At 29.4% G+C, this 14,632-nt stretch overlaps 1 protein-coding gene across 1 annotated transcript in view; it reads left to right on the top strand.

The window, feature by feature from the left end:
• LOC113557281 (ETS-like protein pointed) overlaps positions 1-8,936 on the top strand; it is a 53,683-nt gene extending 44,747 nt beyond the window's left edge. Inside the window, exons 7-10 of the mRNA XM_026962721.1 lie at positions 343-675; positions 4,454-5,029; positions 6,165-6,462; positions 8,223-8,936. Coding sequence (XP_026818522.1) covers positions 343-675; positions 4,454-5,029; positions 6,165-6,462; positions 8,223-8,298 — 1,283 coding nt within the window. The 3' untranslated portion in view covers positions 8,299-8,936. The remainder of the gene's footprint in view (positions 1-342; positions 676-4,453; positions 5,030-6,164; positions 6,463-8,222) is intronic.
• The last annotated feature ends 5,696 nt before the right edge of the window (positions 8,937-14,632 follow it).

Here is a 14,632-nt window from a genome sequence, read left to right as displayed (position 1 = left end):
CATTATATACAGTATATATGTACCTATACCTTGTCCATATATATTTGTGATTTTTCTACGCGGCACAATAGCCGTTAAAAAAAAACAACTGTTCGATGGTCAATGTAATAATAATAATAATAATAATAATATTAATAGTAATAATATAATATCGTAAAACCATCATTGTGTATACGTTTCGTGGTTGTTCAACGCTCACGTATTAAGCGATACGTGTTCGGACGAACGGAAGAGGTGACGAATTGTAATCGACCGGAATCGTCGTCGTCGTCGGCGGCGTACACTGTCGTCACGAGTAATACGAATATACGTATTAAAACGTCGTTCGTTTCTTTTTCGCAGGGATCACCTACTCGTCGAGCTTAGGGACCACCACGCCGCCCAGCCAAACCGGCGGCAGCGGTTCCACAACGCCTGACAACAACATCGCCGGTTCCGGTTTGATGGTGTCGGGCGGCGGCGAAAACGCCATGGAGTCGACGGTATCGTCACCCCCGGATCTCTATCCGCAGCAACCCTCGGCGCCTCAGCCGACCGCCATACCTCTGATTCAGCAGCAGCAGCAGCAGCAGCAGCAACAGCAACAGCAACAACAACAGCAGCTGATGCAGCAACAGCAGCAAAACAGATACCAACAGCAGAGAGACTATCACCACCAGCAACAGCACCGAGCCAGTGAGTGTATTATAAATTTATATACATTACATGAGTTACATTTTTTTTTAAGTTGTAGTCGGTTGGTAAAAATTTCCCAGAAAATAATTTTTAAAATCAATAATCCATATAGTCGTCCCTGTGCGTTTAAAAATGTATATTTAAAATATGAGATTTCAGAATATTGTACCATATCGATGTGCGATGTTTTCTTTATTTTAAACCAAATTATTTTACCCCGTTGGTTAGGAAACGTTTAGATCCTGCAAATACCTGCAATAATGCTTATTTAGATTGGACGAAAACTTTATGGAAAACGTCGTGCCTAATATATTACTCCATTAAGTCCGATTACGCGCACTGTCGTATTTCTCAAGTTCTATAATGTCGAATTTAACTATGTATGGTTAAATCGGTATTGTCTAATTAAAGTCAATTATGTCTTGATTGTTGTGAACATACATAATTCAACGTAATTTTAAATTTTAAATACGTTCGCGCTGTACAAAACGTGTTTTATTTTTTATGTGTGAGGTGGTTTTAAAAACTATTATGGACTATTAAAATGGTTTAATATCATTCTATGGATATACATTATACACTTGGTTATTATTTATTTTATACATTACTTAGCCCTTTCACCTATTTATATAACGTAAATGTATGAATACTATTAAAAATTGCATATAATTTGCAAATAGAAAAATGTTATTCATTACAAAAAATAATTCTGTGGTACATTGTAAGACTCGTAGTATTATATTGCAGGATGATGGTTTTTTGTTTTGGTGACTTTTTTTATATTTGGCCATAATGTGTTTTCTTCTGGCCATTTCGATACATATGCACATTTTTTCCTCGCGGACATTAATACCTAAGCTCATTTTACGTATACAATAATATATTTATAGCGTAATATTCATATTTATAGATCTTATAATATATATAATATATTATAATACAGTGATCTTAAATTTTGATCATATATACATTATATCCGGCATTATTAACAATTGTAAGTCACCCATCACAGGATACGGTACATATATTTTTAAAAAAACCACGTGATGTGAATCTTGTGGGAAGAAGGCTAAAACGGTTTAGATTATATTTTCTATAATATGATAACTATAATCGTATAATTTGTTTACATAATTTAATAAAAAATATAAAATAGATAAATAGATAAATATTTATATCGATAAAAAAAAAAAATAATGACATCATGGAAATTGAATGCGTCTTTGGAATTTTTATGGCATAATCTTATTCGTACTAATTCTTCCGATTCTAATAATTATTTATGAGTTTATTATGATTAACGATTCAGTCTCTCGTCATATCAGATCTCTAATAGGTTGATTATATTCTTTCAAGTTTTTTAAGTGATAAAAAGATCCTAAAAAATAGACTTAGTAAAAGATAAATGAATCATAGAAATATCTACCGCAGATGGGTAATAATAAATAAAATAAATTCAAAAATTTTGATTTAATTAAATTCATTGTTAAAGATAAACATGGAAATAAGCATATTATGCTTGATGAATCATCTTGTATAATTTATGTTCGTTTCATCACGATTTACACGTATGAATGTTTCCGATAACCGATAAGATACCGCGATAGAAGTCAAAACAAGATAGTCATCCCAAATCACTGTAGTTTATTGAAGAACAATACATTTTATTGCTATTTTTTTAACTGAAATATCCATGTTCCACAAGTATTCTCTAAGTTATTTTATGGCAGTATATATTATTAATCTATTTTTATATACCGCATTTATGTATGCAATCGTTAATACGCATTATAGATTAAGCCAATTCAATAATTACGAGCATTAAGCTGATGCGCATTAATTATAATTTAACACGATTGATGAAATTGAAATAACACTAATGTGCGCTTTAACAATTTCTTATAAACGTGTAGGTTATGATAATAATAATTCTTATTATAACGCGTGCGATACATATATCCCACGACGAGTGGAGTAGGACCACTGGTCCCTGCCTCAAGTAAATACGCCCCCGTGACACAAGAACCACCCTCTAACATATCAGATCTAAATGTATAAACTACTATATAACTCAAATTTAAACGGGTGTATCTTGTCGACGCGCCCTACAGATCGTTGCGTAGTACATTATATTTAAAATATATTTTGTCACCATTTTTTATTATTATTGTTATTATTATTTGATCGACCTCGATGGATTTTATACTTAAGATCATCACTACGTGGAAAACATTTGAATAGATTTTTTTACGATTGTTATATACGATTGACGTTCCTATAATATAATTTGAATCAGTGTAAACGCGCATACATATAACGCATGTACGCGTTTTATACGAGGGGTCACGCGAGCTACTCATAATTGGACGTAGTCGAACACGGCCAACTATATATATATAGGTATATTGTATTGTATCGTAGAACAATACAATAACGAGCTAGTGCGCGTAATACAACGTAAATAAAGTTTTTTAATCGTCATCGCTAAAATAGCAGGAGAGTACCTATACACATTTATATATATATATTTATACATCGCGGTCTATTGTCTAGTCGCGCGCGTCACGGTTTGCTTAAGCGTTCTTTCTTCCCTCCCCTCCGACGCCTCTACGTATGATGTATATACACGACTCGCGTGTATGTGTATGAGCGTAAACTTATTATTTATACACTGCCCTGCCCAAAAATCATCATAAAATACGTTTATATATACACATGTATATAATTCGCTTCTTCATCAGCAGCAGTTACATTAAACCACGCCCTCGTCCTGTGTCCAGAATATAAACGCTATTTCGTGTTCAACCGTGTTCGCGGTTACAACCTCTTATAATATACCTGCTACAGCACCACGCGCATATAATAAACTATATAACAATACGATAGAGTACTTACTTCCAGCACTATATACGATGTATAGTAATAACTCATTATACGACAGCGTGATAAAATCGTCCTGTAACACGCGTGCGTATGTTAAAGAACAATGGCAGGTTACGCTATCGGTATTATATTATGTGCACATTCATGAGCGTTGGATGATCGAATAAAAACAAATTACTGAATTTGTGCGTGAGTATAGAGCTAGGGAATTTGTAAATTTCCAGAGAGTAAGTGCATAATAATATATTATGACAAAGTGAATATACTACGCGATTTGAACTGTTCATGATGAATTCTGCAGAAAACGCTTTGCAAATATAATAATCCGTTCACACACATTACTTTAGTGTAATACCGGAATAGTAAACCTATAGGTTAGATATATATATATATGTATATGAAATCAATAATTCACCTAGGTATTATTATTATAATGTCTTGGAAAATTACATCCGCACACCATTAGGTCGTGAGGTATTGTCCTTTTAAAAATTATCCAGTAGCTACTATAGGTATTTGCAGGTATATCGAATGATTTATGGACCGTATCTTCGATCTGGGTTTATATAGCTAATTCGTCTTTTGTGTGCCCTTTATCTTATTCGAATTGGTCGTGTCGATCATCGACTCGCCGTATCATTTTATTATATTCATCAAACACGACGATATTATGCCCTCTATACTGTACAGAAATGTTTAGAGTTATTGGGCCGAGCTCGACAAACGACGTCTTGAACTCAACTTTGTACAATGTGTAAATAAATCCATCACGGTCAACGACTCGTATTGTCACTATAGCCCGCCGCAGTGGCAGTTCCTAAATACCTATACATTATAATAATATTATCTGATTAAAATACGCGGTGCTTAATCAAAAACGGAATTGACGTTACAGATCACCGGTACATACAGCAACAACAACAGGACAACTATTCTGGCGAACAGCAACCGTACCCGACGACCAGTGGCAGCCCGTACTTGGACGCCGGCGGCGGTACTACGTCGCCTTATCTGACCGCCGGTTCTTCGGTGCCGCCGTCCCAGTCTGCCGCACAAACCGTGCCCAACGGTGCCACCACCACGACAGGGCCGGCTCATCAGACCTCCGCTGCCACAGCGGCCGCCGCACTGGCCGCGGTCGATCACTGGGCAGCCGCCGCCGCTGCAGCCGGTGCCGATTCGGCGCTGCAACTGCAGTTTATGCACCAGCAACAACAGCAATACCAACAGCAGCAGCAACAGCATCATCACGGCCATCAACAGCAGCAACAACACCATCACCAACAACAGCAGCAGCAGCAGCAACACCTCCACCATCACCATTACAACAATAACAATCCGCACGTCCAACAACAACACCAGCAGCAGCACCATTTGATGGTGCCCGGCGGCGGCAACAACAACATGTCGGTCGATATAAAACCGTGTTTGCAGTTACAAGCTCCTCCGCTCATCACCGGTTATACGCCAAGTAAGTAATTTCTGCAGTAGTTGATATGCTTAAACCATACGCTATATTTGTTAGGAAAATCTCGTGATAACGATATTTTGCGACTAATATTATAGTATTCTTCACTTTTGTTAATAAAAAATATGGTTTTACCGTCCAAGGTACATCCCGAGTGGTTTTTGGGACGGTTTTTAACAGACCTTTTATAGACGTACTATATTATTATAACGTTAAAAGATCATTAGTATAATGAGCACTATTTATACAATCTTAAGTATTTTTATGTAGCAGTAGGAAATCTTTTTGAGGTAACTACAGGATTTGGAAAAATATTACTTTGTCCGTCTTGAATTCAACACAATTTTTTTTAAACTTAACGTGGTGGGTCTAATTTTATTATTTTTAAATATATTTCAAAAACGGACCAGTAATTTTGAGGGATTTGACACAACAGCATGATTATAGCTAACAAACATTACGACTGCAGTTTGCCGCGGTCCAGTGCCCCGTCTTTTTTCGCGTGCTTCTATTATAACATCGTGTTATACAACGACGGCTGTGCCTACGTAATGATATTATATAGTTTAATAATATACTATAATAATTCATGTTCATGCTCATAGTTCCAAGACATTTCTTCGACGTTTGTTCTTAGAAAAACATATACGTGCATTAAAAACGTTATTGTGTAGTAAACATATTAATTATTGCGTGTTCGTCTATATATTCATTTGGCGTATAATTCAGACTCGAAAATTTAGGGTAGAGAAACGTCGTTCCCCTTGAGTAATATAGAACTCCACGAGCTCTTTGCGATAGAGTGTATATATATTTTATTCAAAACATTTTTTAAGCATAGCGCATACATAGGTTAATTCGCAAAAATACTATTTTTTTCCCGGTTATTCTGGTAGTAAAATTAACTATTCAAATGCTAAAATAAATTATTATTTGTTATATATACCATACAACATGAATGAAATCAAATATTTTTTAAAGGGTTGAACTAATTTTAAACTGTTATCTGGAACTATTATTTATTTTTCTTCAAGTATAAATGAAACATATTATTTACTTAAGTTCTTGAAAATTCATATCAAGAAACTTCACTTGACATTCACTGCAATATATATAATATAAACCGTTTTCGTTACAGATGGCGGTCCTTGTTTCACCGGCAGCGGACCCATACAATTGTGGCAGTTTTTGTTGGAGCTGTTAACAGATCGCGCCTGTAAGGCGTTCATTTCATGGACGGGCGATGACTGGGAATTTAAACTTACGGATCCGGACGAGGTGGCCCGCAGGTGGGGCGTGCGAAAGAACAAACCAAAAATGAACTACGAAAAACTGAGCCGTGGTCTTAGGTATTATTATGACAAAAACATCATACATAAGACGGCCGGTAAACGATACGTGTACAAATTCGTTTGCGATCTCGAAAGCCTTCTTGGGTAAGTAAATATATTATGATACTTAGCTATATAAGAGCCACGCAGATTGAATTTATTGTATAGATCTATTAAAACTCTTAAAAACGAAATCACAATTACAAATAGATTGGCGACCCTGCTGCAATGGCATAATAGCTGTTAACAATTTTTTTCGTATATAACTTTGGAACTGAGCGTAGTTTTTAATGGGAATATACGAGAATTATATGTTTAAGGGGTTGGCGCTTGCTGTTAAATAAAAATAAATTAAAATGAAGACTAAATCATCACTTTTATTACGTTTTCGACCTTGACAGGTGGCTATTATAATTAACTATACATATTAAGTATACAGTCCAACTGGCAATCATATTATTTGCTCGTGAAAAAACTCCTAATAACTTAAAAGTAAAAATAGATTGTTTATGGAAATAAATTTATCATTTTTAATATTCTTACAAATATAAATAAACAATCGCCTATTTCTAATTTTTAAGTTACATAATATATGTGATTAAGATTTTTTAGATAGCTGTTTTAGTTAATTTTTTATTAAAAATAGACAAATATTTTTTGTAATTTTATTTATATATAGACGACAGAGGCAGATCCAGTCCAAAAAACGTGTAATATAAACTATAGAAAGACAATATTTTATTATTATACTATATAGTTATATTTTACTGACAGAAAATTCTAAAATTATTGAACTTATGAGTTATGGGTATTTAAAAGACGTTCTACATTAATTATTAATTTTATATTAGCATTAAAAACATTTTATTACTACAACATTAAATGTCAAATATACCATAATATATTATATTTGTAATTTAGATAGATCCTATGTATTCGCTAGTGCATTTTCATACATATGCTTTAGGCGTTCATACTATTAATAATATTCAATAGTCAATAAATATATTACTTAATGTACTTTTCAATATCACGAAATGTTCATTATCGATACTTACTATAATGCTTATAATATCATTCAGTTTTGTAAATCGTTCTATATAACTTTCTTTCTATATGACTCTCTTAATCTTTATAATTATTAATTAATGCCTTTCAACTTCAAGTAAAATTGTATTTATTTATGATATTCTCAATTATTGAGTATTCTTACTTGATTTTCAGTTTACATCAAATTACCTTACGTCAATATAATTTCTAAACATTTATATTTAAAATAAATTTATATAACCATATATTTTGTACGGAAAGGTTGGTGACAAAAAATTCGTTTGTTGTTTTTTTTTTCACACACACGAAAATAATAAACATGTATAATATATGTGTATAGGTATCAAAAAAAAATAAATTTAAACTATTATTATATCGATAGAGATCTACTTATAGCCTATAGGTATATACGAACGATATTCTTTGATATAATATACTGCATTGCCTTATACACAAACGCGTGTATGGGGGAAGACATCTGCCACCCTATCGAGATCATTATTTTTTATTCATTTTTTAGTTCATTCCAATTTACTAAATTTAAATTGATAAGACCCTAGCCCCAATTAAGACTCAACCTAACCTTAAGGTATAAAGTAGGTGTGTATACATAAAACAACTACAAGTTATTTTTATAATATTCTGTGGTAAGACAGTTCCTATATATGGGTAATCAGTGGCATCCCTAGAGCTTTATACCAACCCCTTAATATTCGCCAACAAGTTAACTTATTATATTGTTCTTTTAGTCTCGTCGCATTAATTCAGTAACGCCGATTGAAAATAAAAGTATTTATACGTGTTTTTATTTTTAGCTATAGTGCCCAACAATTGCACGCCTTAGTTGATTTCAAACCCGAGTGCGGAAACAACAACAAAGACGATGAGTAGATGATGGTGTTCACAGCCGTCGTTTTTACTACTGTATACGATCGCAAAGACTGAGCTGCCGAACGACAATTTTTTTTTTTTAACTAAAACAAATTAACGATAATAACTATATTAAAGATTAAATTTGTGTACACTTGAATGTGTATTATTGTAAATATTATTTTAAAAATAATCGAATTGATCGCGGGGATTGCGAGCTACTTGATAAAAAAAAAAAAATAAAACATCATTATTGTTACACGTAATTTTTTTATCATTTCCTTTTTTTGTGTAGTCAACACATGTTGTTTAATATATTATTTATACGTATATAATATTATTTACCTAGTTTTATCATTATTTTTATTTTATTTTTACACCAATTTTGAACGCGTTCTAGCCGAATTAGTAATCGAGCTTTTCTTACCATGTATAATGTATAATTATAATTATTATTATTATTATGAAGTATGTATTATGAAATTCTATCGAGCTTAAAATATAACTATGTCAATTGCTTTGATTGATACGGTGAAATAATTTGCATGTTATGATAAACAAAAATCAACACCGTATTGTTAAACTTATTATTATTATTATTATTATGAAGAATTTTATTATTATTTATTACATTTTCGTACGCGTATATTTAAATATATTATAAACTATTCCTGTAAGGTTGTTGTGTACATTTTTTTCTTTTTTATTTTACTAATAATAACATCTTTATTAAATAATATAATAAGTCTATGATAAGAATAGATATCATAAATGATGTAGTATATTATGTTTATGATATAAGTTAATATACATTTTAAGAAAAATCATTATTTTTTACGTAAATTATTATTTTATTATCGACACCGCCAAGGAACAATATAACATTTTTTTTTTAACTCTATAAATATATATATTTGAACAAGTATAATGCCTAGATGCGATGTCAAAAAATCGCACAAATCAATACATTGTACGTATGTTTTTCAAGTATCGAGTTATTGTTATTTTTCTATACTATTATAATTTATATGTATAATGTATATATATATATATGAAATAATAGCTATGTGTGTATATTTTCAAATATAATATATATATAAATATTATATAAAATTTACCTAAAACGATTTTCTGGTTTTTATCATTATATTTTTATTAATATCATATACATTATTCAAATATCCTTTCTTGCTGTTGTCGTTCTATATTATTTCAACACAATTATCAATATGATAACTGTTGACTACGCCTAATAATAATAATATTTTAGATGAAAGTTCGTCTCTTGAAGAACGAATAATATAATAAAGGACATTACACCTTACGCTACCGCCACGGACTTATTCATACTTTTCCCATATTTCCAAATGTTAATATCTACCACGCTATAACTTAAAAGTATATGGTCCGCTTTATTGACAAGACATGATTTTCAAGATAAACTGCAAGTACTTACTTATTTATGAATTGTTATACCTATAAAACAAAATTATACGAGCGCTTATACTTATATAAAATATACTAATAGCTATTATATTTTAACAATAAACACTGAATATCAAAAAGTATAATAACATTGTTGAAAAAAAATTATAAGTTTTCCACTATTTTTAATTTTATGTCCCTAAGCAGAATACTGTTCTAATAATTATTAGATATACAAAAATCAAATTTTGACCAAATAATTAATTATTTATCCGAAAAATATAAAAAAATATAACAATATCTTTGAATCTCAATAAAGTTGTAATGCCTTTAAAAATAAACGAGCATTTTTATTTCATTAAAAAAAATTAATATAATAAGTACTTTAATATTTACGATTGACAATAGATACGAATAAAAACATCTTAGAACCTATTAATAGAAATATTATAAAAACAAAATTGTTTAAGATGATATTTTCAATTAACCAAAAATGCTCAAAAAAAGGAAAAACATCAAAATGTAAAAAAAAGCTTAATTTTTGTAATATGTACCTACTTGTAAAATAGTTCAATCATATTATAAACTTTGAACGTTCTCGACTAATAACTCAAAAAAGACTTGTACAGTTGTACATTGAAATTCGGAATCCTAGTTATAACTTATAAGTATTTAAGATTTTAATAAGCAATGTACCTACCTACAACATTATACGGCGATGAACTGATGAGGTATAAATAAAATAATTTATAATATTTTCTAAGCTGTACATACTTATATCGAACAAATTAATTACTCATTCGAAATTCAATTTGTAATTTGTGTGTGTATAAAAAATTATTCTACTTTGGAATATTTTATTAAAATTTAAAATTATTATGCAGTCTTCCAAAAAACAAGTGGTGTATGAAAAACAATAGCGATACAAAATAATAAGAGATATAATTTTTTGAAAATATTCAGCAAACTCAAATTATGCTAAAAATTATTTGAATTTACGTTAATATACTTTCGAAATATTGAGTGGTGTAACGAAAGCTAGATGTATGTTTGAGAATATGAGATTATTTATAATTATGCTATTGTCAACTATAAAGGTCATTAGCTGAAATGGGAGAGCGGGTACATAATAACTTGTGGATATAGATGTAATATATCACTAATAATTATAAAATAGTGTACAATAATTTGTTTTCAAATAATTGTATTAAAGTTGGATAATAGTGTCATTGATACATTTTAGTGTGTTGTACATTTGTTGGTATGTTGGAATACATTCAAACTTCGTTCTTCGGTTCCGCTTACTATGCAAAGCTAAGTTTTGTTCATTAAATAATTATAGGTGAGCCAGGTGAGATTTATTATTAAATATGTTATAATTAAACCTTATTGGTTTGTTAAATAGTTAAGTTTTCCACTTTTCTATGGACTGTTTTATTTCTTTTATTTATGTCTCTCTAAGTGAAAACTATTCTTTATACCATATTGGTTTGAAATTAATTTGATTGTCACTTTTTTTAGATAATTTTTTGAAAATATATTTTTGGTTTCAACATTAATGTCACTGACTACATATTTTATTGCTAAGTTAACTCTTTCATTCTCGTCTATATTTCTACATAGCTATTATTGGTATCCACGTTAATGTTATTTGTTTACTTGAAGAATAAGAAGATTGACGTTATTATTATGATTTATTGTTTGTGTTTTTTAAGTTCTGAATACTCTCTAGTCTTTAGTGAGCTAAGTGAGTCAGTGAGTTTCCGTAAATATATTAAAAATTTAAATATATTTCAAATATTTTGGTGATAATTTGATTAAATATTTGATAGGTAAGGCATCAACGCTAATGATGTTATTTATTGTTGGTATTTTGTATGTGTGAATTATATTGTCAATAATCAGTGCAAATCCAATACTTGTATTGGTTTTTGAAACACCATTAAACACCAATGGTTCCTTCTTTTTTTGAATTTTCTCTTTATATTATATACATTTTTAAAGACTTAAAAGCTGTGTTTGCTTCCATTACAACAAAATCGTCTAAGGTGAAAATGTTGGTTTTCCGTGTAGATTTTTTGGAAGATAATTTAATGAGTATACATAGTTTTGTATTTTAAGTTTTAAGAAGGGTTCTTTTATTATTTTGTGAACTACAAATTTAGATCTTATCTTTATTTTGTCAAATATATTTGTGTAGATTACAATATTTGATTTTGAAGTTATTTGTTTAATGAAATTTGAGTAGAAAAACCTAAATTCATTACTGGCACCCAAACGTAATTTGTAAATGATAGACTCTTATTTATTTCACAATAAACCTTTAAATAGATAAATAAAATAAAACGAAATTAACATAATTTTCCTGAATCGTAAGTAGGTACTAATATAATCATAATTCTTAATATAAATACTGTATAGATACATACAACGTGGGTCACCATACAGTATATGTTTTCTCGTATATTGTGTGTCCTATACCCAATCCCACCCCTATTATATAGCATTGTGTATAATAAATGATAATGTAAATTGAGTCACTTTGGATTATTGAAAATAATGTAAATTAAATTAACGTGATGTTTTTATTATTATGTTTATATTAAACGAATACGATTTATTACATTTCCAATATTTCCAGCAAGTAAAAACAAATTATAATAGTTAACTTGTAGCCATCAAACGAATAGACTAAATGAACATTAGTTTATAGAATAGGTGCAGCACACAATAATCATAATTATAGTCAATTGTAAATTGTATACGGGAGAATTGTATACACCACTAGACACGGTTCTCAGTCCGAAGATTTTCGATACAAAATATATGTGCTCACTATTTCTTTGAAAATAAAGTATTATGACAATCATCATTAAAAATTTAAATAACATTCTTAATAATATATGATAAATTGTCTTATTTCCTGTACTGCTTCATGTTAATCATGTCATAATACTCATGTTCGAATAATATTTGATTTGACTGTAATCATGTACGGTTGTCGGATGTATAGTACTTACCTGCAATACATTATTATATTATAGCACACAAGTATAATATATGAGTATAACACATTAGACAGAAATTCTCAAACATATCACTATAGGCGTAATTTGAAAGGAAGGGCACCCGCTCGCTATATTTTATAGTATTTTATATACAATGATATTTTTGCTCCTTATTTTAAGCTCTATAATTTAATATATTTTTTTATATGCGTTTAATATAATTATTAAGACTAAGACTTCTAGTTCATACAAATCTCAAAATTTTATGAATGTCCATAAAATACAAGAAAATAATTTCTAAAAATATTGCATTTATTATTAATATAATTTAATTATTATAATAATATATATTTTTAACACATATCAACTTATATACTTATATAGACCTATGTAACTCAAAATGTAATAACATATTTCTGTAAAACTAGGTTAATTTATTATTGTCTTTATATATATATTATGGATTTAATGGTTCCAATATGAATTACTTATCAGAAATCTTTTATTCAATTTAGAAATCTCGAATCTCATCAAAATTCTAACTTTAAAAAGATTATAAAATTTAATAAAATATGAAAATTATAATATAAACATCTGATGAAAAGTTCAAGTACCTACAGTTATTCGTTTCTGAATTAAAAATTGAATTTACATAAAAATTCCTGTTATACATTAACTTTTTTTTTTGAGGGAGAGGTTGATTATAAAAAAAATTACAAAGAATTTCTAATTTTAATCTCTTTAAAGTACATTCTAGATCCAATTTTCTATTCAAAACTACCTACCATTAAAATTTAAAATTGAAGCATTTTATCGACTAGTTACACATACACAGAAAAATACATCTTTTAGAGTCGATGTATTCGTCGCTCCTCTGAGAATCTAAAAATTATAGAAATCAATCTGTTGATCTGCTATAATATAGTGTATATATTCTCATCATTTAATAAGACACTGTAATCGATTAAGATTTATGAATGTATTAAATTGATATACAATGATAAATCATTGAATACAAAAAACGACACTGCAGTGATGAATATTCTAAATTTAATTCTAAGAATTTACAATTTGTTTGGAATGATTGTTTAGCCATTGTGGGAGGCCAACTTTACACACGTGACGCCGTAACGTTGGAACAGCCTCTATACTTCTAAGAATAGTATCTATACCATGTACATTATACAATATACATAATATATGACATTCAAATTTATATTTATATTAATAATTTCTTAATTTAGTAGATTAAACTAATTTTGCTAATAAAAACGTGTTTCACCATACGATGCGTATATAATATAGGTACCTTTATTAATCATTATTATTACGGCCATGACTGTAACTGTGTTTCGTATAATTATTTCTCGTAAGACAATAACGTCTTAAAAATTATATCCATTAATATAAAATTTGTTCATTCGTTATATTTTAAACTTATCAAGGTCTATTCAGTATTATTATAAATAATAATAACAGGCGAATAATGAGGGAGCTTCTTAGTTCCGAGAGCTAAGACTGCTTCTCAAATATTTATTTGAGGACCATTTAAATAGTAATCTGGATATAGACCACTTTATTTTGAATATACTAGCCCTCCTCCTAGCTCCTCTAAAAAAAATTAAATAAAAAAAAAAACAAATTTATGATGTCAATTAATAACATAGATACCATATATCAATATCATTATCGATTATCTGAAAATTTGTTTATTAAGTTTTCTGCTCGATCAAATGTTATTCGCATATAGGTATTCATGATGTATCAAAATGATAAATTTTTTTTCTTACTTATTAGTTGGGTGTACAATTTACCTATTAAACTATATATACATTACATATCCATGTAATAATAATATAACAAAGGATTATCAAATGGATACTCATACGCAAATATATATATTTATAGATATTCCTAAATGT

The sequence above is a fragment of the Rhopalosiphum maidis genome, chromosome 3 (genome assembly GCF_003676215.2).
Source record: "Rhopalosiphum maidis isolate BTI-1 chromosome 3, ASM367621v3, whole genome shotgun sequence".
NCBI classification, from domain to species: Eukaryota; Metazoa; Arthropoda; class Insecta; order Hemiptera; family Aphididae; genus Rhopalosiphum; species Rhopalosiphum maidis.
Note: the sequence above shows the minus strand (reverse complement) of the source record. Positions and strands in the feature narration are given on the sequence as shown.